This window comes from Bubalus kerabau, chromosome 11, assembly GCF_029407905.1.
Source record: "Bubalus kerabau isolate K-KA32 ecotype Philippines breed swamp buffalo chromosome 11, PCC_UOA_SB_1v2, whole genome shotgun sequence".
NCBI lineage: Eukaryota > Metazoa > Chordata > Mammalia > Artiodactyla > Bovidae > Bubalus > Bubalus kerabau.
In genome coordinates this window covers 13125337-13149019 of record NC_073634.1, presented here as the reverse complement: position 1 = coordinate 13149019, position 23683 = coordinate 13125337, and the positions used below count along the sequence as shown (strand labels likewise).

The 23683-nt window shown below is 49.6% G+C and overlaps 3 protein-coding genes across 5 annotated transcripts; 1 reads left to right on the top strand and 2 right to left on the bottom strand.

Annotated features, from left to right (window-relative positions):
* Positions 1-3690: 3690 nt before the first annotated feature.
* MRPL53 (mitochondrial ribosomal protein L53) lies at positions 3691-5083 on the bottom strand. Its single transcript, XM_055539567.1, has 3 exons — positions 4821-5083; positions 4611-4723; positions 3691-4522 (listed from the first exon to the last, which is right to left on the bottom strand). The coding sequence occupies exons 1-3, from the start codon at positions 4910-4912 to the stop codon at positions 4389-4391; spliced, it is 339 nt and encodes a 112-aa protein (XP_055395542.1). The 5' UTR covers positions 4913-5083; the 3' UTR covers positions 3691-4388.
* Positions 5084-5324: 241 nt separating this feature from the next.
* Positions 5325-12568, bottom strand: CCDC142 (coiled-coil domain containing 142). Of its 3 annotated transcripts, XM_055539563.1 has the most exons (9): positions 11138-12568; positions 10756-10842; positions 10528-10677; positions 10260-10390; positions 10077-10190; positions 7098-7212; positions 6704-6881; positions 6380-6579; positions 5325-6249 (listed from the first exon to the last, which is right to left on the bottom strand). In XM_055539563.1, the coding sequence occupies exons 1-9, from the start codon at positions 12204-12206 to the stop codon at positions 5993-5995; spliced, it is 2301 nt and encodes a 766-aa protein (XP_055395538.1). In that variant the 5' UTR covers positions 12207-12568; the 3' UTR covers positions 5325-5992. The 3 variants fall into 3 exon arrangements, with proteins under 3 accessions (XP_055395538.1, XP_055395536.1, XP_055395537.1); XM_055539561.1 differs by lacking the exon at positions 10756-10842; XM_055539562.1 differs by lacking the exons at positions 10528-10677; positions 10756-10842.
* A 4039-nt stretch (positions 12569-16607) lies between these two features.
* TTC31 (tetratricopeptide repeat domain 31) lies at positions 16608-21866 on the top strand. The gene is given in 10 exon segments (XM_055539271.1): positions 16608-16638; positions 17420-17502; positions 17939-18001; positions 18109-18181; positions 18289-18478; positions 18794-18855; positions 18934-19027; positions 19444-19516; positions 19518-19544; positions 19916-21866. Coding segments are annotated over 10 exon segments (795 nt in total). The 3' UTR covers positions 20015-21866.
* The last annotated feature ends 1817 nt before the right edge of the window (positions 21867-23683 follow it).

Sequence of the window (23683 nt, the reverse complement as noted above, 5' to 3'; positions counted from 1 at the left end):
CCCCGCCACGTCAGGTTAAGCTCCACGACCGGGAAAGGTTGTCGCCCTCGGGGCGTAAGGTTGATCTCGGGGGTGGGCCTTCTGAGCTGTGGCCACTGGATCAGCGTTTATTTGGCCTTCTCACAGAGTTCACAGGCGAGTAGGAGAAACCAGTCTCACATTTGTCTTTTTTTCCCTTTTAGTAACTTCTATATATAAGAGCCTGAGACGCCATCCTGTTTTACTTTTAACCTCTCCCAACAGCGCCCCAATCTGGTGGTTGAAAACCGTGGCCTAGAAAGTTCAGTAAGCTGGCCCTGGCCACAGAGCTAAGTGGCTAGCTTGGAACCTAGGTGTATCTGAATCAGACTGTACCATATTGTCCACATACCAATGCCTTCCTAGTGAAATGGAGTGGATACAAGAGCATCTTTTCCAGCAGTGTCTTTAAGCCTCCCTCTGACTTTAGCTGTGGCATCTCCAGTCTAGGGTTCCTAATTTAGATGAACCCTAAAAGGACCATAATGGTGCTGTGTATACTTTTTTTTTAGCCTTTTCTACAACCCAGGAAGCAAAGGTGCTTAGAGGAAAGATTGCTTATGTCCAGGTCAGGGAAGGCTGTAGCAGAGGTGGCATCTGCACCTGATGTTGACATAGAGTCAAGGTTACATTTTTTTTTTTTTTAATATTTATTTTTGGTTGCAGTGGGTCTTGCTTGCTGCACACGGGTTTTCTCTAGTTGTGGTGAGCAGGGCTACTCTTGATTGTGATGCATGGGTTCTCACTGCTCTGGCCTCTCTCATTGTGAAGCTGGGGCTCTAAAGTGCAGGCTCAGTAGTTGTGGCACAAGGGCTTAGTTGGCTGGGGCATGTGAGATCTTCCCAGACCAAGGATTGAATCCGAGTCCCTTGCATTGCAAGGTGGATCCTTAACCACTGGAGATGAGGGAAGCCCTACTCTTTTTTTTGTAAGAGGGCTTTAGAAAAAAAAAAAAATTATTTGGTTGTACCAGGTTCTAGTTGCAGCATGCAAACTCTTAGTCGCTGCATGTAGTATCTAGTTCCTTGACCAGGGATCGAACCCAGGCTCCCTGCCTCAAGAGCAAGGAGTCAACCACTGGACCACTAAGTAAGTCCCAACGTTACATTTGATGATGGTTCAGAAATGCAACTTAGATTCATAGTTCTCACCAACAGCTCTGCATAAAAGGTGTTTTCATAAAGTACAAATTTCTATCATCCTCTAAAAAAAACCCTGACTTCCCTGGTGGCTCAGACAGTAAAGTGTCTGCCTACAGTGCAGGAGACCCGGCTTCAAGCCCTGGGTCAGGAAGATCTGGAGAAGGGAATGGCAACCCACTCCAGTATTCTGGCCCTCACCCCCAAAAAAGTGGCTCAAAGAAATATTTTAGAGAAGGAAGTGGCAACCCACTCCAGTACTCTTGCCTAGAAAATTCCATGGACGGAGGAGCCTAGTGGGCTACAATCCATGGGGTCACCGAGTCGGACAGACTGAGCGACTTCATGACTTCATGACCAAAAAAACCCTAATCCACATTTATGTTATTCTAGCTATTATCACACATCCCATCCAAATTTTAATTATATAAAACTAACACTTTATGTTGCATGCTCACTTATTTTACTATAATCTGACTTCTGGCCCTACCCTCCAATGGTAGACTTTTTACTCATTTAACAATCACCTTCTGACCAAATCAAATGGTCAGTCCTTTCTTGCTACCATTGTACCTGGTCCACTTCTATATTTTAGCACTTAGTACACACCTGAATTTCACCATTCATCCTTGCATCTCAGTAATAATAATCAGTTCAAGTCACAAGGTTAATGCTAAATATGTGTAAATTCAACACGTTTATTGCACACTCCGTATCAGGCACTAAGCAAAATGTTGGGGACACAGAGGAAACAGTCCCAACCTCAAGTTCACAATCTAGAAGCACAGGGCCAGTGTTCAATCCATGTGTACAGCAATGTTTGGACCATCTGTATTTTACAGATCAGAGTGGTTAATCTAGTCAAAGATAAGAAGTTAACCATGGGGTGGAGAACTCAAATCTAGGTAGGTAGTATCCTTTCATCATTATATAGAGGCCTGTGGCATAAGGCCTCTTACATGCTTATGTTATGCTCACTCAATATTCAAGGCAGTTTACAGACATCTATTTACTTATTTGTATGTGGGGATCTTAGTTCCCAGACCAGGGATTGAACCAGTGCCCTCTGTAGCGGAAGCACAGCATCTTAATCACTGGACTGTTAGGGAAGTCCTAGATATCAATTCACTTAATCCTCTCGACAGTTCTATGAAGTGAAGTGAAGTCGCTCAGTCGTGTCTGACTCTTTGCGACCCCATGGACTGTAGCCTACCAGGCTCCTCCTTCCATGGGATTCTCCAGGTAAGAGTACTGGAGTGGGTTGCCATTTCCTTCTCCAGGGGATCTTCCCGACCCAGGGATTGAACCTGGGTCTCCCGGATTCCAGGCAGACGCTTTAACCTCTGAGCCACCAGGGAAGCCCCAACAGTTCTATGAGGTAGGTACTATTATCCTCATTTTACAAATGAGGAAATAGGCACTGAGACTAAGTAATGTGTCCAAAGTTACATAGCTACTTAAGGGAAAAGCCTAGGATTTCAATCCCAGGCATTCTGGGTTTTACTACACTTGATTGACTCCTGATAGTTTTTCTTTAAAGAGAGAGGGGAGAAAACCAGTCCTTTGAAAATATCACTGTTTTAAGCAGACAAGTACTATAGTAATGTGGTAGGAGGATATATATGGCAAAGTACATAGCAGCCAGTGTCCAGAGATTCTTGAATGCCTGGCTGAACATTCTTAAGTTTTTCTCTAAACCAGTGGCTATCAAGCATTTTTTCTTACAACCTATGGTAAGAAATAATTCTATATTGCAACCAAGTACATGCAAATAAAAACACATCCACACACTTTATATAATTATATTCATGATTATATGCTTAAAACCTAGGTTTCTTAAAGAATACTTCCCAGTCCATGTGCCATGCACTCTAATACTTTTTATTCTATTTTACTGTTTTTTTAAAGGCTGATTTAAAACCCCCTAAATTAACTTCATGATCCACAGCCTAACCTAGTATGAAAAACACTTTAGGCACTGTTCTCTGAAACAAGTAGTGAAAAGTTAGTCACTCAGTCGTGTCTGACTCTTTGTAACCCCATGGACTGACTGTAGCCCACCAGGCTCCTCTGTCCATGGAATTCTCCAGGCAAGATACTGGAGTGGGTTGCCATTTCCTTTTCCAGAAATAAGTAGTAGTAAGACATAAAACCAATGCTTTGGAAAGATAAAATTAAGGAATGAAAATGGTTAGAAAAAAAAGGAGACCAGGTGAGAGAATACAGCAATAATACAAGAGCATGAATGGGAATGGAGAGAACATTTCAGGAGATTTTAAGACAAAGTATTCTGAACTTACTGACTGGATATGCAGGGAAAGGGAGAGGGCAGAACCAGATATAAAGCTGTGGTTTTCAGCTCGAGGCTGAGCAGATGAAGTGCCTTTTAAAGGAACAAGGAAGTCAGAAGAGGCAAGTACAGTTGACTCTAAAACAATGAGGGTGGGGAAGGGAGTTAGGGGCTCCACTCCTTCAGCGTTGAGAAGTGGGAGGGGGGATAACTTTACAGTCGCCATCCATGATTCCACAACTGCAGCTTCAAACAACCACAGATCATGTAGTATTTATTTTAAAAATAGGCATATACGAGTACCCCTGCAGTTGTTCAAGGATCATTATAGACAGTATGCAAGATTATCAGTTTTATTTTAGACAAAAAGTGTTGCTGGAATTTGGCGAAAATTGGTAGTAGGTACCCTGACTATATAGCACAGAAGTTAAGATTAGAGCCCAGCAGAAATATAGGATTTAACCCAAGAGGATAGTTCAAGTCATGACAGAAGACAAGATGCCCCAAAAATAAGAGAAAGGAGAGTAGTACACCTTTATGGTTAAGACAGGGGACCCGAGAGGAAAGAGAAGTTCCACAAGGAGTGAATTAAGAGTGGCAAATGCGACTGAAATGGAAAGATGAGGACTGAGAAAACAGCATTTCTAATAGAGTAAGAGGTACCTTGAGTAGTGGAAGGAGAAGCCACATTCAAAAGGGTTAAGCAGTGAGTGATGGTAAGAAACTGAAATAAATTCAAATTTGTCCGCACCCCTCGTCTTTCCTCGTCCCAGAAACACTGGTTAGGTTTGTAGTCACAGGCCTCTTTTCTTTCTTTCTTTTTTTTTTTTTTTTGGCGTTCTGTGGCTCTCCAGATAATGATATAAGTAATTAAGTCCTTCTTAATTAAGTGTCCTTAGCAGTCTTGGGTTAAAATCTGTTGACTGGTCTCTTCTGTGCTGTCAGCGCCCGGTACTGGCGCTAGGCTTGTCCCCGCTCGCCGCCGCGCCCCTGACCTGGATGTGGGAGGCGAAAGCAGTGAGCATTTCCTGGGCGGTCAGGTGAGCGCCGCGCATAATCAAGCGATGCCCATCTCCTGGAGGGGGGAAAACGAGTCAGGCACCAGGACTGCGGGGCCAGAGCCGAGGGCGCGCGACTCCCGCCCGACTCCCAACGAAACCCACCGAACAGCACGTCCACGCAAGGCTCGGAGCCGTCGTGCCTCACGTCCGCAATCACTGAGCAGTTGAGGTTCGTGGAGCGAACTTTCTCGCTGCTCACCGCCTGGAGGAAGGTCCTACGGTGAGAAAACGGCGTGAGCGCCGGGCAGAAGGGACTAGATCCCCAGCGGGAGGGAGGCGTGTCCCTTCGCCCCACACCACTGCCCCTCGTACCTCGTCGATTCCACGTTCTTCTCGAAGGGGCAGAACTGAACCCGAACCTGCTTGACCGAACGGAGCCCAAGCCGAGCCAAGGCCGCCGCCATGGTGACATCCGCCCCGGAAGGACTCTTGGCTGGCGGAAGTGTCTCTGGTGCGAGAGTCTGTGAGCCGCGGTGCACTTCCGCAGTCACGGACCTCCGCTCGGTGCAGATTCTCCGCCGGTGTTCGCGGTGCTGGTCCCCAAGCCGCCGCCCTGGGCTCCCCAACCGAGAAGAGGGGGAACGCCAGGGAGGAGAGACACGGTTTCGGCACAGGATATGGAGGGACCAAAGTACGCTCTCAATAAACACTACGTGACATCAATAGCCCTCTTGTACCACGGTGAAGACAGTGAATAATGCGAAAGCCATTTGCTCCTGGCTCGGATGACACGCCTTCTGCAGCCTCTCCCTCTCTGCACCCTGCTGTGCTAGATCTAGGTTAACACCGTCTTAAGTGCTGGTCCCTTCCAAGGGGAGGACAGTACCACCGCAGGGATTATACACCTACCAGAGGATAAACCCCACTCAGGTAACTTCAGATTAAATGTGTGGACTCTGGAGTAGCTAACGCTTACACGTGAAGGTTCTACAGCCCACTATTCTTAAATGACTAAAAATAGTAATGAGGAGGGGAGTACAGGGTACTGTAACATAGGCCGTGGGGACTGATTTGGGTTTAGAAATTCCACCCCTGTGGTTCCTGAGGAATTACTTTGTAGTAGTGTCCCAACCTGTCTTGTGTTTAGCCTGGCTCCTGGGATTGAAGAGGAAGTGACATCTAGGCTCCCTGCTTTCTATTGCTTTTCCCGTTTCTCCTGGGATCCAACCCTAAAGTCTTACTCCCAGGATTTAGCTGCTAGCGTCTAGCCCTGAGATGTCCTTACTGATGGGGAACTGTGCCTGAGCCTCCCAAGGATGCTGACTTCCAAGTTTCAAGCTGTGATTATGCCCTTTACTCTGGATTCCAGGCAATTGGAGTAGTGATCTTGGATTGGCTTTTCAAGTCCAGGCTCTCTGTAGCTTGTGGTTCTCAGATATGCTTTCTTCCAAGCTCCCAATTAAGCTTTTAAAATATGCATTTCTAAATGTCTGGGCTTTTTCAGATAGAGATGGGGAGCTCTGACTAGCTTCTGATGAGGGTCCTTAGGATTCAGAACTGGTCCCCAGGCAGGAAAGAAAAGATAAGTGCCAGCGAGGATGCTGGTGCTGCCTCAGAGCAAGCCAGGCCTGCTGGTTTCCTACCAAGTAGGCATCAGGGCTAGGTCCTCCTCCCCACAGTGTGCTTAGCAGCTGAGCTGTCTGGGTTGGAAATACTCCAGGCCGAAGAGGGGGCTCCAAGCTCTCCAGGCTGTTGAGGCTGCTGCTGGGCAATTCCATGGTCTGAACCTCATTACATGCACCTGGTAAGGCAGGAGGGGAAGGCAGGTGGCTAGCGAGGGGGACACTAAAGCCAGATTGAGGATAGGAATGGGTTACGAATAATGAGCTGGGGCGAAGAGAGCCTGGAGCTGGGGAGGGAGAGTGACTCACAGCAACGGGGAAGCCTCCTATGGACTTGAGTCTTGGGCAGGGGCTGCTGCAACAGACACAGCAGGGCCCCATCCAGCCGCTGGAAGATGCTGAGCATGAACAGAGTCTGGCGAAGTTCTGGGGACAGGCCCCACCGCTCCTCCTCCAGCAAGTCCCTGACCACTCCAAAGTCTTGTCTGAGCTGCAGCGCCCCCTGCAGGCTGAAGGCCAAGATACAGTGTGGCCACCTGACCCTCCTGCCTCTCCAAACTGCTCTTCCCCACCATTCCCCTCCCTTTTTTCAGCTCTGTTCATTGCCCTGCCACTTCCTTCTTTTCTTCTCACCTGAAGCGGATCCCATGAGAGAGGATGTGGTCAAGCCAGGCACCCAGGATGGCGGTCAGCGCCTGGCTCAGGGCAGGGGCCTGGGCTTGGGGTGGCAGTCCGTGCAGTCCTTGCAACACAGGCTCCAGTACCCTGCGGACTACCAACCCAGCATACTCACTAGGAATGCTGGGAAGTTCTTGAATGAGAGAAGAGAAAGGACAGGATATGAGGTTAGGGAGATCCCTCCAGCCCCTAATGGAGCATTTGGGGGAATAGGGTAGGATTTCAGGGTGTGGGGACAAAGAAGGTGAGGACAATGATGGAGGCAGAGAGGTGGAGCCCCTCAAGGACGCACAGGGGCTTGGACACTGTTACCCTGGGAAGCCTGGGAGGGAATGCCAAGATGAGTTACCAGGACACAGACGATGCCGCCAGTACCGACCCCGTGGCATGTGGAGTTCGAAGTCCTGTGTGGCTTGTTTATGACATTCTTGAAAAAAGAGACTCAGTGACTCTTCAGGCAGGAGCTGTGGGGATAAGGAAAAAGTAAAAGGGCTTGCTTATCCGTGAGGGATTTGTCAAGTCATATGCTCTTCTAAATCTGAGGTGTTTATTAACCTAGCATCCATAAAGCCCCAGAACAGAATTGTCTGCATAACTGTATGGGCTTAGGCATCTTCCAAGGAGAGATGCTATAGCCTTTAATGAGTTTTCCAAAGGCCTGGACTGAGAAAAGATTATGGACAATTGCCCTAAGATTACCCTGCTCTCCTCAGCTTGGTTTAGAAAATGGATATACTCCAGGTTAATTTTATTCCATAGGAACATTAATAGGGAAAAAAAAGATGGAGACACCCTCACTACCACCAATGTTCAAAAACAAATGCTACAGAGAGGGGTCTGCATTATCTGCAGACAGGCAGCAGCTGAAAAGAGAAAAGTGAATTGTATGATCTTCTGTCATCTATGAAAAGGAAGGCAAGGACTGCTTGTAGATCAGGAGCAATCAATATAACTTTCTGAGATTTAGGAACCTTTGGAATGTCCTCACACTGAATATTCTTTATAGCCACTTTCATTTCACCAAAGCATTATAACTCACAAACCAAGAAAAAGTCCATGTGCTGGTTTGGTTTCTCTGATTTGATAGGTTTTGTTTTGGGATGGGGGAGAAGATAGCAAAAAGAGAGAGGTGTTTACAGCCCATCTTGGAGAAGAACCCCAAGAATTGGGGTGTGTTGTGGCAGGTCTAAAGAAAAGGTGACTGTATGCCTGAAGCCTGAAGAGAGGATGGGACTGGGTTGGGGGGTGGGGGTGGGTAGACTTGGTGGGGGAGGGCCCCTGTGGCTCCTGATACATATCCTGACAACAGCCTATCTAAATCCAAACTCTTCTTCTCTTAGCCCAAACACCAGAACCCCTTTCTCCCTTATATATGATAAAGAAGTTACCCTTTTGTCAACTGACATTTGTTAGGAAATTCTGGACTCAACACTCAGGAAATACAAGGTCACACTCTGAGACAGTTTTTTCTATGAGACATTACAGTCCAGCTGAGGAGAAAATTCACATCTGATTCTTCTTTTTCGTCCCAGTGCTGTATGTAGTTGAAAGCCCAGAACAGACCCAGCAGTGGAGCAAGGCACGAAACTAGACGGCCTTGTGTTCACATGGTGAGCACACTGTCCCTGCCCCTTTTGCTCTGTTCTCACTGCAACTACCAAGAGTTGGACCTTTCTCGTATTATGTCTCCCCACTTCCCTTCTATCCTGCTATAGCTAGATCAAACTCTTATCACTTACAACTTAAAATGGCTCCCTATCATTTATGAGATAAAGTCTAAAATCTGTGGGCTGGTGTTCGCTGCCCTCCACATCTTGATGACAACTTACTCCTCCACAATCCTCCACCCCTACTCTTGACATGTGCATGCTAGGGAAAGTATATGCCCATGTACACGCACACACACACAAAGGGAGCTTTTGCTTTGGTCAGGCCATCTCCCCACTACTCCCCCAAGGGACTGTGAACTCCCCACCTCCAGTAACCCCTGCTGCTCTGAGGCTACCCATCCACCAGCTTGAGCCATAGGCCCTGTATGGAGCTTCTGTTACCACATGCTCACCAAAGCCTTCCCTCCCCAGAGCTCCCACAAGCATCACTGCCCAACCCTACTCATGAAGAGCCTTCTGGGACATGTTGAATTGAGAGAGGACATGGGAGTAAATTGATGTAGAAATGCCCAACAGGCAGATGCAGATGGTGGGTTAGGGCTAAACTGTGAGGGTTCACAGCACCCTGGTGCAGAGAGAGGAGCAGAGGGCCAGGGACTAAACACAACCATGCCCCTATATTCAGGGCAAAGAGACATCTGGGTAGGAAGAGAAAACAAAAAGCAGAGAGACATCATCCACAATAGGAACAGATAGAGTGTAAGATGGAGAAAGATTAAAATACAAGAGTTTAATTCATAAATTTAGAGGAAAATAATCAAATATTAGAAGAAACAGCCAAGAATGTATGAAAATCACCACTGTAGAACAGGGATTAGAAGTTGAGGTGGAGGCAATTAAAGTGCTATTTTTTCATTACAAGCCTTCTAGAATAATATTTTGAGTTTTAATAAGAATACAAGTTGTACTTTTACCAAAAAAAAAAAAAAAGAAACATTCTATCAAAAACTAGTAAATAAAGTCAATCATTTATCTTGCTTATTCTCTACAAAATATACCTCAAAGTAACCAAATAATTTTTGAGGCAAGTTTCACTTGGGACTTCCCAGGTGGTCTAGTGGTTGAATCCACTTTCCAATGCAGGGGACCCCGGTTCAGTTCCTGGTCAGGGAACTTAAGAGGGCATGCAGGGGGCACCTGAGCCCCCACACTCTGGCGCCCATGCACAATGAAAGATCTCACATACTTCAATGAGGATTGCACATGCCACAACTAAGACTCAGCCAAATAAGTCAATTAAAAAATTTAAAGTTTCACTTTGTAAGAGTAATCTGATTACTAATGAAGAAAGGATGACAGAATTAGAATGTCACCACCTTGCACCCTCTAATGAAATAATGGATATAGACAGTGATCATCAGTGGCTGTTAAAGTCACAACAGGAGAGCCTGACATAGGAGTTGGGGGTTGGGATATACAAACGAAAGAAATTGACCATGAGTTGATTGTTATTAAGGCCTCAGTGGTAGGAATATGGAGGTCCATTATATTCTTCTGTATTTTAAAAAAAATTTCCATAATGAGAGGACAAAAAGTGGATTTAGTGGCAGTCCACACAAGAAAAGATACATTCGTTCAGTGGCAATTCCAAGGCACTTGAGTTGTTCTACCACCATCACCACCACCCCACCAACCCCCAAGCTGGTGCCTCTCCTTACCTGGATCTGCACAGTCAGCTTCCGGATCTCCAGGCCCAGCTGCTGCTCCACATCCAGAGCCAAGCTTTCCTCTGAGGCCAGGCGAGACAAAGCTTCTGCCTCCTGCAGTAGAGGCTTTGATAGAAACAGAGTCAGCTCTGAGCCCAACGTAGGATGCTCCCCTCGTGTTCCCTAGCTACTCACAGGTAAGTCCTTCTGGATCAGGAGCAGGAAGGAACCTGGGGCCCACGCTGCCAGATGCTGCTGAGTTCTGCTCCAAAACCAGAGCAAGGTAGTCTGCAGGGTACAGAGCCCCAGGGCAAGGGGTGCAGGACCTGTGGAGAGCAGGGACAGAATATCTGAAGGGATATGGAGCACTTTTGGGAAGAGGCAGTTTTCCGAACAGAATAAGGAATAAAGGGGGTATCCTCAGTGTTCTCCTATCCCCCCCAACCCCAGCACCTGGTCTCACCTGGTGGCCCGCAGAGGAGAAGTCCTGACCTGGGCTCCTGGAGGGCATCCAAGAGAGGAGGGAAGAGCTGTTGTAAAAGTTTGGTGGTACAAGAGGATGAGGGAAGGCTGCTCTGATTTCCACTAGCAGATCCCAAGACCTGGCAGAAGCCTGAAGATGAGGGGTATGGTTTGATAAGGAAGGGGCAATCTGGGGCTTGTGTCACTGCCATTACCCCTTCCTCCTCACCTTGATCCCAGCTCCAAATAAGAGACTGATGAATTAGGTTGCGACACAAAGAAGCCAGCTCCTTCTCACACTCCTGAGGCAGTGATGCTAGTGGAAGAAATGACTCTGGAGCCTGAAAACAAGGTCTCTTTTCCACAGCCACTCCCCCACTCAATGATGGGGGAAGAGGGGAAGTTTCTCCCAAGACTCAAGGCTGGCATGGAAAGCAAGACCTTGCCTTGAAAGCTAAGAAGCTTACAACCTGAACCCCCAGGGGTTGGGTGGGGTGGGGGATGTTCCTTCTAAAGGGCCTGCTTTTGTAGTCTTGTGGCAGGTGAGTGAGGTGTATACGGAAGTAAAACACTCCAGCCTTCCCAAACACCCACCCAGGCCCATCACTCACCCTGACCCAGTGCCTGACTCAGTTGCTGTGCCGCTGCCCTGGGGTCCCTCCAGGGTCCTAGACTTAAGTCCAGGCTCTGAGCACAGGCTGCCCACAGCAGGGTCCAGTACTGGCTCCACAAAGCTCCGGCCCCTCCAAGCCCCAGTTCACTGCTGGCTGAACCTGTCACGCCCCCCAACAGGCCCAGTAGCCCTGGCAACAGCTCCCGCTCCTCTTGGCACCGTCTGAGGAGCTGGTCCCTCAAGCCAGATCCCTTGAGCGCCTCATCCAGCCAACTTGCCACCTGGCAACCCCGCTCCCCCGTCAGGAGGCGAAGCACACGGCCGGGGGGATACGGGCGCGCTGATGCTGGGACTTGGCTGAAGGCTTTCCCCTGCAGCTGGTGGTACGCCGGAAGTGCCAGCAGCAGGTCGGCGAGTTGGGACGATAGGGCTGGGGTGGCGGGCGCCCGGCCCAGAGCCCGAAGCCGCATCTCGACAGTAGCATCCAAGCGCTGGGCTGCTAGTCCGACGGGGCGTGCCAGGAGTAGCGGGTGGGGCATCTCCAGAAGCCTGCTTCGCAGGATCGCCCCTCCGGAAAGGTGCTGTAGCAGGTCGCGGCACAGCTGAAGCAAGAGGCCATGGCTGGGAGATGGAGCGCCGGGACTCAGGATCCTCAGGAAGCGCACGGCCGCCTGTAGGTGGAGGGCGCAATCCCGCGCTTGGAGGAGCTGCTCCCGCTCGCGCTGCAGCCGCAGCAACACAGCCCTGAGACGCCGTAGCGCCGGAGGAATCAGGCCGCCAGCTGCCAGCTCCCGCCCCCAGTCTACAGCGCCAGCTTCACTGTGCTCTCCTGCGTCCGCCGGCGCCACCCACCACGGCTGCTCTTTCGGAGCCCCGTCAGGCCGAGGGTCCTGGCAGAGGATGCTCCGGGCAACCGGCAGCCCCGGCCGGCCACGAACGTCCCCGCGGAGAGCGCCTGCCCGCTTTCTCTGCCACTGCTCCTCCTCGGCGCCCCCGGGCTGCGCCCGTAACGGCGGCACGGCAGCCAGCGGAGGCAGAAGGCCACCACAGCGAGACGCTTGGGCCATGGGACACCGTGTCCGGAACCGGCCTAACGATTCCCACCACCCCGCACTGCCCAACGCCCGCCGCAGCGGCGGCTCCGCCCTATCCCCGGAGCCTTCAGCTCTTGTCAGGGTGCCGCCGGGACCGTCATGGACTCTCTGGCGCTCCGTAAGCACATGCTTCCGCCCTCGGCAAAGATGGCTGCATACTCCGTCTCACTTCGCCCTTGGCCGGTATCAAATACCCTACTGTCTTTCATTCTCGCGTCACTGTTGACGGGGATGGCGCCGATTCCGAAGACTGTGGGGCTAGTCAAGTTAGGTAAACAGGTAAGACAAGACCAGAGGGGGTCCAGGAGGGCTCCGCTTGGATCTGTTTTCAGTGGGATTTTGTGCTTCGCGAGGCGGGAAGAGGGCTCCGACGCGCTACCGCTTTAGTTTCCTGTAGGCTTTCCTCTGCGGCCTGGCTGCCCGCTGGGGGTCGCTGCTGTCTCCAAACACTGCACGGTATTCGGTCCTGAGGACTGCTGCGCCGCCGAGGTAAAAAGGACTCCATGGGAATTCCCTGGCTGTCCTGTGGTGCTCTCCCGGGTCTTTGGAGAGGAGTGACTGTGGGGCTTTGGAGAAGGCAATGGCACCCCACTCCAGTACTCTTGCCTGGAAAATCCCATGGATGGAGGAGCCTGGTAGGCTGCAGTCCATGGGGTCGCTACGGGTCGGACGCGACTGAGCGACTTCACTTTCACTTTTCACTTTCACGCAATGGAGAAGGAAATGGCAACCCACTCCAGTGTTCTTGCCTGGAGAATCCCAGGGACGGGGGAGCCTGGTGGGCTGCCGTCTATGGGGTCACATAGAGTCGGACACGACTGATGCGACTTAGCAGCAGCAGCAGCAGCAGCAGCAGACTGTGGGGCTTACTGTCAAGCAGCGCGATGCAAGTGGAGGGAGGGTGGGGGACCCAGGGACAACTCGGCGGTGATAAGTGGGCAGGATTGGGCAGAGGAGGGTTGAGGATTGGGGAGTGGGTAGTTGAGGATTGGGGATGGCTCAGTGATAAAGAACCCACCTGCCAACGCGGGAGACGTGGATTCAATCCCTGGATGGGGAAGATCCCCCGGAGAAGGAAATGGCAATCCGCTCCAGTATTCTTGTCCGGGAAATCCCATGGCCATAGGAGCCTGGTGGGCTACAGTCCATGAGGTGACAAAGGAGTCAGACACTACTTCGTGACTAAACAACAAACAACAAGGAGTTGCTTGGGGAAAGATATTATGAACAGAGGGAACAAAGACACTAAAGCAAAGAAACCTTAAAAAGAACTTCAGTGAAGCGAGACCTTAGCTATGGGTTTGAGAGAAGGGGCGAGAAGGAGGACAGCAAGTGGCTTGAAAGACTGGCACATGGGTCTGGATGTCCTGAAGTAGGTGGGAGGGTTATTGAGGGAGGGACAGGATCAGATTTGGAAGCACTGAGAAGCTATACTTCCAACTTCCCGGTTATCTCAGAAAGCAACAAGTCCAGAAGTTAATTCATCATCTTTGCAGATTCATTGCATTTCCTCTAATCTTGATTAACCACACAAACTTCCTTCCAGTTGCTTTATTCAGAAATCTGAGAACCAGTCTCCATATTCCTCTCTTTTCCTTTACCTCATTTGTGTTCAGTCATAAAATCTACTTCTGAAGTGTCTTTTGGATCAAACCCATTATTTCCAGTCCTGCTTCTGCAGCCACTGCCCTAGTTCAAGAATTCATAATTTCTGACTTGAACAGTTGTAAAGACCTGCTGACTAAACATTTCACACCTCGATTCATCTCTTTCCCCAGTACTCTTTCATTTGAGCATTTCACTCCCTAGATCAGATCCACTCGCATCACTAACAAGACAAAATCCAAACTCACTAGATCACACAGGGTTCTTCAGGCCCAGCTCCTGGCTGAATCTCAATTACAGTAGCTGCCTCACCCATCTTGGCACATTCAGTGTACACTTGTTGAGCACCAACTATGTACTGCACACTGTTTTAGGCACTGGGAAGAAAGCATTAAGCCAAACAGACAAAAATCCCTCTATTCATTGAATCAGGAGTGTCTAGTGGGGGCAGCCAGTTAACAAATAAACAATATGTCAAATATGAGAAGTGTAAAGAAAGATAAAGCAAGAAGGAGGTTAGGGAGCACTGAGGAGAATTGAGAGGTTTCACTTTTTAAATGGAGTGGTCAGAGAAGTCCTCCCCGGAAGATTTAAATAGGGATCTGAAGGGGGTGAAGGACTGAGCCACTCACTGGGGAAAGAGCATTCAAGGCAAAGGAAATAACACATACAAAAGCTCTGAAATGGGAGCACACTTGGCGCATTGTAGAAACTTCAAAGGAGACTGCTGCAGTTGGAAGAGGATGAAAGGGTAGGAGGTGATTTCCTGAAGAGATTGGGTGACCAGATCATGTGTGGCCAGGTCATGAATTAAGAGAGTAGCATAGACTGTGTTTTGGGGAGAAATAGAAGGTCAAGGCGGGCCTTTTTCTGTTTGGTTTTAAAGATGGCGTACACTTACTAAACTACCGCACAATTGCACTCATCTCACACGCTAGTAAAGTAATGCTCAAAATTCTCCAAGACAGGCTTCAGCAATACGTGAACTGTGAACTTCCAGATGTTCAAGCTGGTTTTAGAAAAGGCAGAGGAACCAGAGATCAAATTGCCAACATGCGCTGGATCATTGAAAAAGCAAGAGAGTTCCAGAAAAACATCTATTTCTGCTTTATTGATTAAGCCAAAGCCTTTGACTGTGTGGATCACAATAAACTGTGGAAAATTCTTCAAGAGATGGGAATACCAGACCACCTGACCTGCCTCTTGAGAAACCTATATGCAGGTCAGGAAGCAACAGTTAGAACTGGACATGGAACAACAGACTGATTCCAAATAGGAAAAGGAATACGTCAAGGCTGTATGTTGTCACCCTGCTTATTTAACTTCTATGCAGAGTACATCATGAGAAACGCTGGGCTGGAAGAAACACAAGCTGGAATCAAGACTGCCAGGAGAAATATCAATAACCTCAGATATGCAGATAACACCACCCTTATGGCAGAAAGTGAAGAGGAACTAAAAAGCCTCTTGATGAAAGTGAAAAAGGAGAGTGAAAAAGTTGGCTTAAAGCTCAACATTCAGAAAACTAAGATCATGGCATCTGGTCACATCACTTCATGGGAAACAGATGGGTAAACAGTGGAAACAGTGTCAGACTTTATTTTGGGGGGCTCCAAAATCACTGCAGATGGTGATTGCAGCCATAAAATTAAAAGATGCTTACTCCTTGGAAGAAAAGTTATGACCAACCTGGATAGCATATTCAAAAGCAGAGACATTACTTTGCTAACAAAGGTCTGTCTAGTCAAGGCTATGGTTTTTCCAGTGGTCATGTATGGATGTGAGAGTTGGACTGTGAAGAAAGCTGAACGCCAAAGAATTGATGCTTCTGAACTCTGGTGTTGGAGAAGACTCTTGAGAGTCCCTTGGACTGCAAGGAGATCCAACCAGTCCATTCTAAAGGATATCAGTCCTGGGTGTTCTTTGGAAGGACTGATGCTAAAGCTGAAACTCCAGTACTTTGGCTACCTCATGCGAAGAGTTGACTCATTGGAAAAGACTCTGATGCTGGGAGGGATTGAGGGCAGGAGAAGAAGGGGACGACAGAGGATGAGATGGCTGGATGGCATCACCAACTTGATGGGCATGAGTTTGAGTGAACTCCGGGAGTTGGTGATGGACAGGGAGGCCTGGTGTGCTTCGATTCATGGGGTCGCAAAGAGTCGGGCACGGCTGAGCGACTGAACTGAACTGAACTGAACAGAACACTTACTAAGGAAACAATCCTCATTAGAACCACAGAATGTCCAGGGCAAGCCTTGAAGGGACTTGCCTTATTTTGTGAATGAGTAAGCTGAGGTCCAGAGAAGTTAAATGACTTGTCCAAAATCAAACAGCCGGGCAGTGGCAGAGAGAACTAAGGTGCAAGCAGCTCTGCTCCAGCACAGTGTTCTCTCCAGCTCTGTGCTGCCTGGCCAGTTAAGAGCAATAAAAACCAATGAATAACAAGCTTTTAAATTATATTCCACAGGTATGTTAGTGCTGCTTTTTTGAGTGAGGGCAGAGAGAACTGGAGGGGCTTCCCTGGTGGCTCAAATGGTAAAGAATCTGCCTGCAATGTGGGAGACTCAGGTTTGAACCCTGGGTTGGGAAGATCCCCTGGAGGAGGAAATGGCAACCCACTCCAGTATTCTTGCCTAGAGAATTCCACAGACAGAGGAGCCTGGGGGGCTATAGTCCATGGGGTCGCACAGAGTCAGACACGACTGAGTGACTTAGCGCACACACACAAACTGGAGTTGAAAGAGTCTGGAAAGGCTTTAGGCAGAAATGGGATTTGAACTTGAACTTCATCTTGAAGGTAAGGCCAAGTGTGGTGAGAAAGAAGCTCAGAGCCAGAAAGGATTCAAGGACAGCTAGGGGAAGACCCCCAAGGCTGGAAGGAGCCTGATAGCAGAGGGAGGGCAGCAGCTAAGTAAGGGCAGATTGTAAGAGAAGACTGGAAAGCATAGCCAGGGGGCTTTTTGGAAGGGTCCAAGTCCCAGGCTAGACTCAATCCTGCCTGTGGCCCTGGCATTGGAGGATTACTGGAAAATTTTGAGACCAGGCATAATTGCTGAGAACTTGGTGTGGGAAAGAAACAGATAAAGTGCAGGGAAGAGGCCAGCCAGGAACTGTGGCACTCATTTAGGCATCGAGCTAGCCCCAGGGTGGATTATATGGGGATGTTCATATTCAAGGATATGACAAGGGACACAGCTGGAAGAGCAGGTAAGAGGGCTCCATCTCAGGGGCGTCATTGTGGCTAAGTAGGGACAGGATGCTGAAGAGGGCTGGACTGAATGCCACCTTCAGCCCTTGGGAAAGCAGGAGAATTAGTGAAGGGAGGCAATAACACCATGAAAGCCAGCAGCGTGTTTTGAGATGCTGAGCAGGGAGAGGTCGGCCTGTCAAATTCTCCAGGCTGGGTAGCTAGTTTGTGGTGGCCATGGTGGAGACGTTAACCCAACCAAGCTCCTTGCCCTGTCTCAGAGTTCCCCACAATACCAGCCTCCCTTCCCCTTCCCATCCCAAGACATAGTGGGTTTTCTTTGATGGAGAAATGATCAAGAAATGATGGCTTGTGGAGAAGGATCCTCCAGGAAGCCAGCAACCTGCTAAGGAGCTGATGCCTGAGGAGGAGCGTGTGAAAGAGAAAGCAGAGAAGAAAAGACTCTGGAAGAAGGTAGCTGGAGGGCAAAAGGAGTGGGAGCCCTGAGGAATTTGGGGGCGGGAGTAGGAAAGAACTCAGGATGGCTGGGGGGCCCGCAGGGCTCAGGGACTGGAGGGTCTCCTGGAGGCCATTAGGTGCGGTGGTTGTAGACTCACACTCTGCTGCCTGCGCTGGAATCTGCCTGCTTTCTAGGAGCCCTCTGCCTGGTGACGGTCTAATCTGCTTTTTCACATGTAAAATGAGGATGACAACAAAACCTACCTCAGAGAGCTTCAAGATTAAGTGACATAGTGTATGCAAAGCTTTTAGCCCAGTAACATGGCATATAGTATATATTGTCCACATGAAGAGCTGGTCTCAAGTTACAAATTTTGTTTGTGGATGTGTGTGGATGTTTAAGTATAGTGCTCAAAATACATCCTCCTCTTCTTTGTCATTGTTACTACAGCGTCAAAAGGATCAGAAGCGAAGAGAGCACTTGGAGAAGGATGGCAGGGAGTCCAACACGAATGTCTGCAGGCAGATCCCAAGAGCACCAAGTGCCAGGAGGTGGGACTGGAAAAGCAGGCAGCTCAAGCTGATCCCAGCTCTAGCTATTCACCTTCCCTTCAGGCTGAGGCCATTACACATGGCGATGGGAGACCCCCGTCCAGCTCTGGGAACCCAGCTCAGGGACAGTGTAGCGAGGAAGAAGAAAGAGCCTCCTTCCTTCCCTTCATGGTCTCTGCCTGCCCTCTCCTCCCACTACTCTAGGACATACGTCATCCCTGCCCTTCCTTAACTTTCCTTTCTGCTCACAAGACTCACTGGATCTATCTGTTAATAGTACCTTTGTGTCTCTGGCTTTCGGCAAGGTTGGAGATTGACCCCTCAATGCCCACAGAGAAAAGGGACTAAGTCATTAGCCCCAAGGCAGAAGCCTGGGTCTCCAAGAAAAGATGAACCGGGAGGAAGGAAGTACTCCAAAATAAGAGAGCCCCAGGCAGTCATAAGGCAGAGGTGAGGAGGTGGGTGGAAGAACCTCAGCTAGAACCGTGGGAAGGGGTGCCAGAGGGCTTTGGGAAGAGAGGTGATCTACTAAGGGTTGAGGGCAGTGACTAGTAGAAGGAGTTCTCTGGCCCCAAGGTTGAGACACTAGGGATCAAGATCCATCACTGTCCCCCTGACCCAGGGTAGTTTCCTCTACAGGAAAGTAGGGCTGATTCGATCTTGCAGAACTGTCATGAGGACTCCATGTGTTGCATGATGCAAAGTGTTTGAACAAAGGAGAAAGATTTGGGGAGGCTGAGGCCTTGACTTTGCTTCCCATCCCTAGGTTATCTCCAGGACTGCTGGCAGCTGCCTTACAACAGAGCCAGGAGCTGGCAAGTGAGATTCTTTCTCCTTCCTCACCCATCCCTCCCTAGGATAGCCCCATCTGAACTTCCCACTCTCCCTTCTCCCCAAAGTTGGGTACCAGCTTTGCTCAAAATGGTTTCTACCACAAGGCCATGGTCCTTTTCACCCAAGTCTTGAAGCTCAACCCCCAGGACCACTAGTAGGTGAGGGGTGGGGGTGGCCTCTGTGCTGAGCTATCAGGGCAAGGCTGGGTGCCAAGGACCCAGACTTTGGCCCACTTTATTTTTTATCAGGTTATTTGGAAATTGCTCATTCTGCAATGAACTGCTGGGTCAGCTGGTGTGAGCCCTGACTGATGTAGCCCCTGGGGCCTCTTCCGCCTGGGCAAGGCCTTGATGGGACCGCAGGTAATGGGTCTGAGGTTGGAAGCAGAAGAGGAATTTGGGTGGGATGGGGTGGGGATCAGGTGTACATTGACATTTTCTGGTTAAGCTACTACCAAAATGTCCTAGTGGTACTAGGAGCTGGAGCCAGTTTGAGAAAAGGCAAGTTTTAACATTCCTTGACTTCACTGACACCTCAACCTTCTGCTTTCTAATTCCTCTGGGACCAAAGCATTTTGAAGAGGCAGCGGTGTGTTCTGGAGACTCTGAGAGGCAGGTCCCAGCCTGACGCAGTCTGGGAGCTAACATTCCTGCCTCCTGCAAGTCACCCTGGTAAGGGGATCAGGCCCGCTCTTATGCCGAGAGGGCCACAGAGAGAACTGGCCGAGATTGCAATCACAAGTGCTGCTGCTTTCTGCCTCAGACAGGTAAGGGGTACAGGATGCATAGGATAAGGGGGGCATGGGCAGCCCTGCTGGAAGGTGTCCGGTGGCCCCCCTCTCCTTCCTCAGCAGTACCAGTGAAGAGGAATCTCTGGGCTGCCTCCGTCAACTGAATTTCTCCATCCATTTTTCCATGTTGAGCTGGGGCCTTTAAGCCTCTTCTCCTGCAGTTGCCCTGGAAGTACTGCCTCAAGGGCCCCTGGCCTTCTATCTCCACCCTTGCATCATCCCCAACCTGAGCCAATCTGGTCCTTCCCCCAGACTCAGAGCAGAAGACCCGGTCCTCTCTACCTCCAGGACTCCTCAGAGGGCTGGGGCATCCTGGAACTTGGGCCCCAGCATCTACCTCACACCAGATGAAGGAGAACCTGTCCCTGATAAGGCCGGGCCGTGTGTGCATCCCACAGGGATAAAGGACACGGTGTAGGAGCAGTTCACTGCACGTTGTGAGACCTGTACTCTAAAACCATGGATGGGAACAGCCCTGGCAGTCATACCTCTTGACACAGAGACAGTCATACCTCTTGAGTGGATGCAGGGCTCCTTTCTCTCATCAGAGAAAGCTGAAATAGCCTTTCTTTGGTTCTTAAGCAGATGGCTTCTGGGAGCAGTAAGGAAAAATAGAATCCCCCAAGGCTCAAGAAGAGATCTATACAAAAATTCAGATTCTCAGACTATAACAGACCTGCCTGTAGGGGCATCTGAAGCTTGCTCTTGGTCTTGGGGAACTCACCAGCCAGAGCTCTGTGCTCAGGAATGGGGTCACAGTGATGAATAAGGCCTAAGTCTTGATCTGCAGCTTGATGGAAGCCCACTTCTTCCTAATCCCAGTTCTCACCCTGTCCTCTCCAGCCTCAGTTCTCATGCCTTGCTTCCTGTCCACACTTCTACGCATATTCTGACCTCTCCTTTGTCCAGTGGTTCTGATGCTCACCTCCTTCCACTGCTAGAAGATTCACCAAGGGTATGCATTTGGGAAGCCCCTTACCAGCCCCTTCCTGGAGCTGGCAGAATCCATACATCTCCATATACCCCACCTGCTGGCTCTCACACTGATGGAGCCTCAGCAGATACACAGGCTTCTGCTCATTTGGTCTTACTCTTTCTCCACTCCAGCACTGGGCATTGTAACTAGCATTTCCCCCATGTGAATTTACTTAGTTTTTCTACCCAAGATCACTGCCCTTAAAAAACACTAAAATTCTCTAATTTCTCTATAAGAAACACGACCTCCTTCTAGTTTTTCCTCTAAGATCTTGACAGCTCCTCCTGGCTGGTTCCTCCCTGACTCTGCTTGGGACTCTCAGTTCATTAAAATGTGGATCTGCAGGCCTCCCGGAATGCTTTTCTTTGGAGAACGGTTTATCAGGATAAATGACTCTTGCTGCCCTATGGGTCTTACTCAACACCATTTGTACCTAGAGATAGGCGGCGCTGAGACACCTCCTTTGTTTAAGGCTTTCCCAGGTTCTTTTGTTTACGGTTGCAGGCCTCTTAAATACTGTATGGCGGAATGCAGGCTGGCATTACAAGTTGTGTCGCCTTGGGCAGATTTCTTAACACCTGTGCGTCAGTTTCCTCTTCTGTACAATGTGGGTGATCCCTACCTCACAGGGCTGCTATGAGGGCTGAAAGAGAAAGTGTGAGAAAATACCTACCAAAAGTCTGGGACATAGTGAGTGTTCAATAAACTGATTTTTATCTGAAGTTGTCCTACATATTCATGATTCCCATGCCAGAAAGAGAGGGCTGTAACTGAACTGCCGCTTATCTCACAAAGTGCCGGAGTTTGTGGGACTGAGGTTCGCAAAGCACGTCCCCTGTGCCAGTAGCATCGGTGTCACCTGGCAACTTTTCACAAATGCAAATTCTCAGGCCCACCCTAGGCCTTCTGAATCAGAAACTAAGAGTAGGGCGCAACAGTTGGTGTTTCAGTAAGCCCTCCAGGTGATTCTGAGGCATCCTGATATTTGAGAAGGTCTGTCCTAGGACCTGGGCTTCCCTGGTGGTTCAGAGGTAAAGAATCTGCCTGAAATGCAGGAGACATTTGATCCCTGGGTTGGGAAGATCCCCTGGAGGAGGGCATGGCAACCTACTCAAGTACCCTTGCCTAGAGAATCCCATGGACAGAGAAGCCTGGTGGGCTACAGCCCATAGGATCACACAGAGTCAGACATGATTGAAGTGACTCAGCAGCAGCAGCAGCTCTAGGACCTAGCAGAGGAGACACCCATCCAAGAGGCTATTTTAGTGTTACAGGTTTGAGTTTTGTTTATTCAAGGCTTGATTATAAGAGGTGGCAGCCCTGGGCTAGAATTTAGGAAGCCTTAAGTAGAGGAGGGTTCTAGCCTCTCAAAAGCAATGTCCCCTCCCCAGTGCCTCTTAGACTGTCCTGGGCTTGAATCTTCCCCAAGAGCCATAGGACTCCTGACACCTTGCCTCCACTTTATCGCACACTCACACTGCTAACTGGTGGGGTTCTGACCCAGTGCCTGAGCTCTGAGTCCCCAGGGCAGGAAAGCAGAATGACCGAACATCGTGGTTTTCCTGAGACAGGGATTTCCAAAGGTGTGGAACTTTTTGTGCTAAAACTGGGAAAATCCTAGGCAAACACGAATGAGTTGGTCATTCCAATTTAAAGTTTCCAGAAAGGCAGACTTTAGAAGAGCATGAAGGGAATACAGAAGGGATCCTGAACAGGAACCAGGGGAGGTATGTGTGTGTTGTATATGTGTACTGAAGAGGCAACACAGGTGCAAAGAATACTTTTTGTACATGATAGATGACAGGTTCTTAGCTCTATACTAGTTAGTAGTCATTATCTGTTCCAGTCAATGATGGGGAAGCAGGAAGGCACCTAACCAAGAGCGGGGATGGCCAGCTCAGGGAAGACCTGCACTCCCTCCCCATCACACGAGGGAGGATGATTAATCAGCAGCGTTAGAAATTATCTCAGGAAAGCCTGCTGGAGGAGGTGGGCTGGGCTCTCTACCCTGCAAGCAGCTACCCCAAGCTCTGCCTCAGAGTGTAGGATCAGTCCTCCCCACCCTCCCGGTGCCACCACCACCATCCTGGTGGGGACATTTTCCCACCAGCGCAAGGTGGGGTGGAGGTCCCAGAAGCAGGGGTACGTCACCTCTCCCAGCGCTTATCACTTTGCCTGGGTCTCAGTGTAGGACTCTCCTGGGGAAAAAGACAAAGGGTCGGAACCCTATTAACAAGTAGCCTCAGGGTGGGGAAGGAGGAGAGGCAGGAGGGACGCTGTCACTCTGGCACTAGTCTGTTAGGTGCAAGGTCTGCCAGGCGGTGGCGGATCAAACCCCGAGTGGAGTTCTGGAACTAAGGCGACCTCTGAAGAGAAGTGATGAGAAAGTCGCTTAGTTGTGTCCAGCTCTTTGAGACCCCATGAACTATACAGTCCATGGAATTCTCCAGGCCAGAATACTGGAGTGGGGTAGCCTTTCCCTTCCTTGGGGAATCTTCCCAACCCAGGAATAAAATCGGGGTCTCCCGCATTGCAGGCGGATTCTTTACCAGTTGAGCCACCAGGGAAGCCCAAGAATACTGGAGTTGGTAGCCTATCCCTTCACCAGCGGATCTTCCCGACCCAGGAATCGAACCTGTGTCTCCTGCATTGCAGGCGGGTTCTTTACCAGCTGAGCTACTAGGGAAGCCCCAAGGCAGGGGCTAGAGGAGGGGTTGGCAGCTATCAGAGTCCAGTGCCCTTCCCCACACCCAGCGTCTCTGGAGCAGAAAGCTGACAAGCACCAGATCTGAAGGCTGGCTGGATGCCTGGGTCTACATCCTGATTTAGGGGTTCTTCTTTTGTAAAACGGACATAACCGTATCACCTACCTTACAGGGTTGCTATGAGAGTTAAAGCAAACATCGGATTTAAAGCGCTCGGCACAGTGCAAAGCACGGAATCTTCGCAATAATCAGGAGGTTTTGCTCCGGGCGCCAGGATTGAGGAGTGCTGCGAGAAGGCAATGGCAACCCACTCCAGTACACTTGCCTGGAAAATCCCAT

Coding starts and splice junctions, on each gene's coding strand:
- MRPL53 (XM_055539567.1), bottom strand. CDS start 4,912: ATGGCGGCGGCCTTGGCTCGGCTTGGGCTCCGTTCGGTCAAGCAGGTT. Junction 4,724..4,820: donor AAGAACGTGGAATCGACGAG/GTACGAGGGGCA, acceptor TTCTCACCGTAG/GACCTTCCTCCAGGCGGTGA. Junction 4,523..4,610: donor TTGCGTGGACGTGCTGTTCG/GTGGGTTTCGTT, acceptor TCCCCCCTCCAG/GAGATGGGCATCGCTTGATT.
- CCDC142 (XM_055539563.1), bottom strand. CDS start 12,206: ATGGCCCAAGCGTCTCGCTGTGGTGGCCTTCTGCCTCCGCTGGCTGCC. Junction 10,678..10,755: donor TATTTGGAGCTGGGATCAAG/GTGAGGAGGAAG, acceptor CCTCATCTTCAG/GCTTCTGCCAGGTCTTGGGA. Junction 6,250..6,379: donor TAGGAGGCTTCCCCGTTGCT/GTGAGTCACTCT, acceptor CTGCCTTACCAG/GTGCATGTAATGAGGTTCAG.